The following is a 2281-nucleotide window of genomic DNA, read 5'->3' as shown; positions in this document are numbered from 1 at the left end:
AAACATTCCAAACGTGAGTTGGCTTACTGAAATAAAAATGTGGTTCATGTTGTGCAACAGTCACAGTTTGGATAATGTTTAGGCACAAAAACGACTTAGTTAGGTTTATGAAAAGATCATGGTTTCAGTAAATAAGAAAGCAACTTAGGTAACGTAAGTAAAAAACTATTATTGGTTTCACCAAGAAAACAAACAACTCCTTGGTGTAAGTCCTAACTATGTCACCTGATTTGACTGCACATCAAAACATTCCTCTAGAGGGGGCACCTACAGTGTTACAGTTTAAATTGTAGGGCTGACTAAGCTGCCATATTTGACACTTTGGGAGTGAAAACATACTGAAAAAAACATTGCTGCTGAAAATGTTGCATTATTTTGGGCCAACGCCATTGGGAAATGTAGTTAAACTAGTAGCGTCCCTACATGTAGTGTTGTTACATCATGTAGCATTGTTTCATTGCATTGGCAACAAGGCTTGGTGTTATCGTAGGCACACCTTGCATCATCATGTGTAGTTGCACCCAGACTTATAATACAGAAGTAATTTTACTAGTTGTAATTCTCCAAATTCTCCAGAACTTTTTTTTTCAAGCCAATTCAGATTCACCAAGAATTCCCTCTCCGCATTCTAATATAGCAAAACTGGAATGCAAATTCTTTATGACATTTCAATTTCCTAATTAACAATAATCAAAGGATCATTGTTTTTTTCATCTTGTTTTGCATGTGGACTGAAATATGGGAAGATCTCTGAATCATTGAACGAACACTCAGTAAACGAGTAGATGTGAGATTTAGCTGTCACATTGTAGAAGGACACAAAATGTTCCTCGTAATCCACAAACACTCCCACCCTTTGTGGTTTCTCTTTTAGGGAAAGACAAACTGGTGGTGCTGTCATGGCAGCGTACTTTTCATCTTCATAATGTACAGTAACCCAGTAACCATTATCTGGGTTCAGCGAGAGTTTTCCTTTGCGGTTTGCGTCACATCTTGCCACACCCAGGTCCCACCCTGTCTTCTTGCTGACCTCCACCTCCCAGTATGACCTCCCAGAGGTCAACCTGTTGAGCCCCAGGATGCTGGCAAACAGATCAAACCTCTCAGAAGTATCGTCTACTTCCTTGTCCTCGCCTCCATCTTTCACTTCCTTCCCGTCATCAGAAAGAACAAGGCGTTGGTGGCCGGTGGTTGGATCCAGCTTTACATCCACTGTTAATTACAAGTTTTAAAAAGTTAGCAAAGATCTGAACTCAAAAGTCTATTTTTTGAAAGATGTTTTCAGAAGATTATTTTACGCACCTGTAAACTTTGGAACTCTCTGAAGTTCTGTGAAGTGAAGAAATTGTTTTAGATCAATTAAGTCGCCATTTTAGCATTAAACATTTACCACCATGATTTAATTCTTACCGATGGAGGTCAGCTTCTCCAGTTCCTGTTGAATTTGTTCCAACAGGGCTGCTGTGGTTTTTCTCATGGTGCCAAAAGACAGTGACGTGTCAAACTCTACCTCTGTCCAGTCTTTGATGTTGTCCAGGTCTTGAAGAGATGGGTAACTCTGAGACAGGGAAAAAAGAGAAACAACTAAATTAAAAAATGCACTTTAAAGTAGCAGCTCCTCAAAAGACGCACCTTTTCTGCAACTGCTGAACATACATCAGCTGAAAAGTTGTCCATTCTTGAAAAGTTTCGTCTTACTTGCAAGAAATGGATGTGATCCTCAAGTGCAGATATATCATCCAACTCAGAGATGGTCTTCTCAAGCCTGTTGATCTCTGCTTCCAACTCTTCTATGAGGTCTTTTGCATCTTTCTCCACAACCTGTCTCCTGTCCTTTAGTGGCTGTAGGGCTGCTGCCTGGGCTCTCTCCACAATGGCAATCACAGCTGTGAACACACCCTCAATATCCCACCACTCATCATCCATCTGGTCCTGGAAATGGGAGAAAAACAAGCATTGTTCATTTGACATCTGCTACATATACCTGTGATTTAAAAAACGGTCAGCATTTCCACTACTGCTATACCACTGATACTGAGATTTTGAGGAAAAGCCCACTGTATTAGCAACTGGCCCAAGAAGTTGCATTATCCTCTTTGTGGGACACCTATAAAGTTGTTCAGTTTAACTGCCATAGTGTTTAAAATCTTGATCTTCAATCCAGGTCAATCCAGGATCAGTCATTTTACTCTTGCTCTAGCTTACCTTGCACTTCTTAAGAGATGTATTAATCTCATCCATTCGTGTTTTTCTCTTCTGGATTTTCTGTTGTAACTCTGTC

The 2281-nt window shown here is 40.2% G+C and overlaps 1 protein-coding gene across 1 annotated transcript in view; it reads right to left on the bottom strand.

Annotated features, from left to right (window-relative positions):
* Positions 1 to 29: 29 nt before the first annotated feature.
* The window catches only part of LOC118338484 (E3 ubiquitin/ISG15 ligase TRIM25-like), a 16782-nt gene continuing 14530 nt past the window's right edge, over positions 30 to 2281 (bottom strand). Inside the window, exons 12-16 of the mRNA XM_035675782.1 lie at positions 2206 to 2274; positions 1699 to 1932; positions 1411 to 1558; positions 1303 to 1329; positions 30 to 1212 (exon numbers count right to left, since the gene is read on the bottom strand). Of these exons, the coding sequence (XP_035531675.1) occupies positions 677 to 1212; positions 1303 to 1329; positions 1411 to 1558; positions 1699 to 1932; positions 2206 to 2274 (1014 nt within the window). The 3' untranslated portion in view covers positions 30 to 676. The remainder of the gene's footprint in view (positions 1213 to 1302; positions 1330 to 1410; positions 1559 to 1698; positions 1933 to 2205; positions 2275 to 2281) is intronic.

This window comes from Morone saxatilis, unplaced genomic scaffold, assembly GCF_004916995.1.
Source record: "Morone saxatilis isolate NCDOM2014 unplaced genomic scaffold, NCSU_SB_2.0 Contig4, whole genome shotgun sequence".
NCBI lineage: Eukaryota > Metazoa > Chordata > Actinopteri > Moronidae > Morone > Morone saxatilis.
This window is presented reverse-complemented; position numbering and strand designations above follow the sequence as displayed.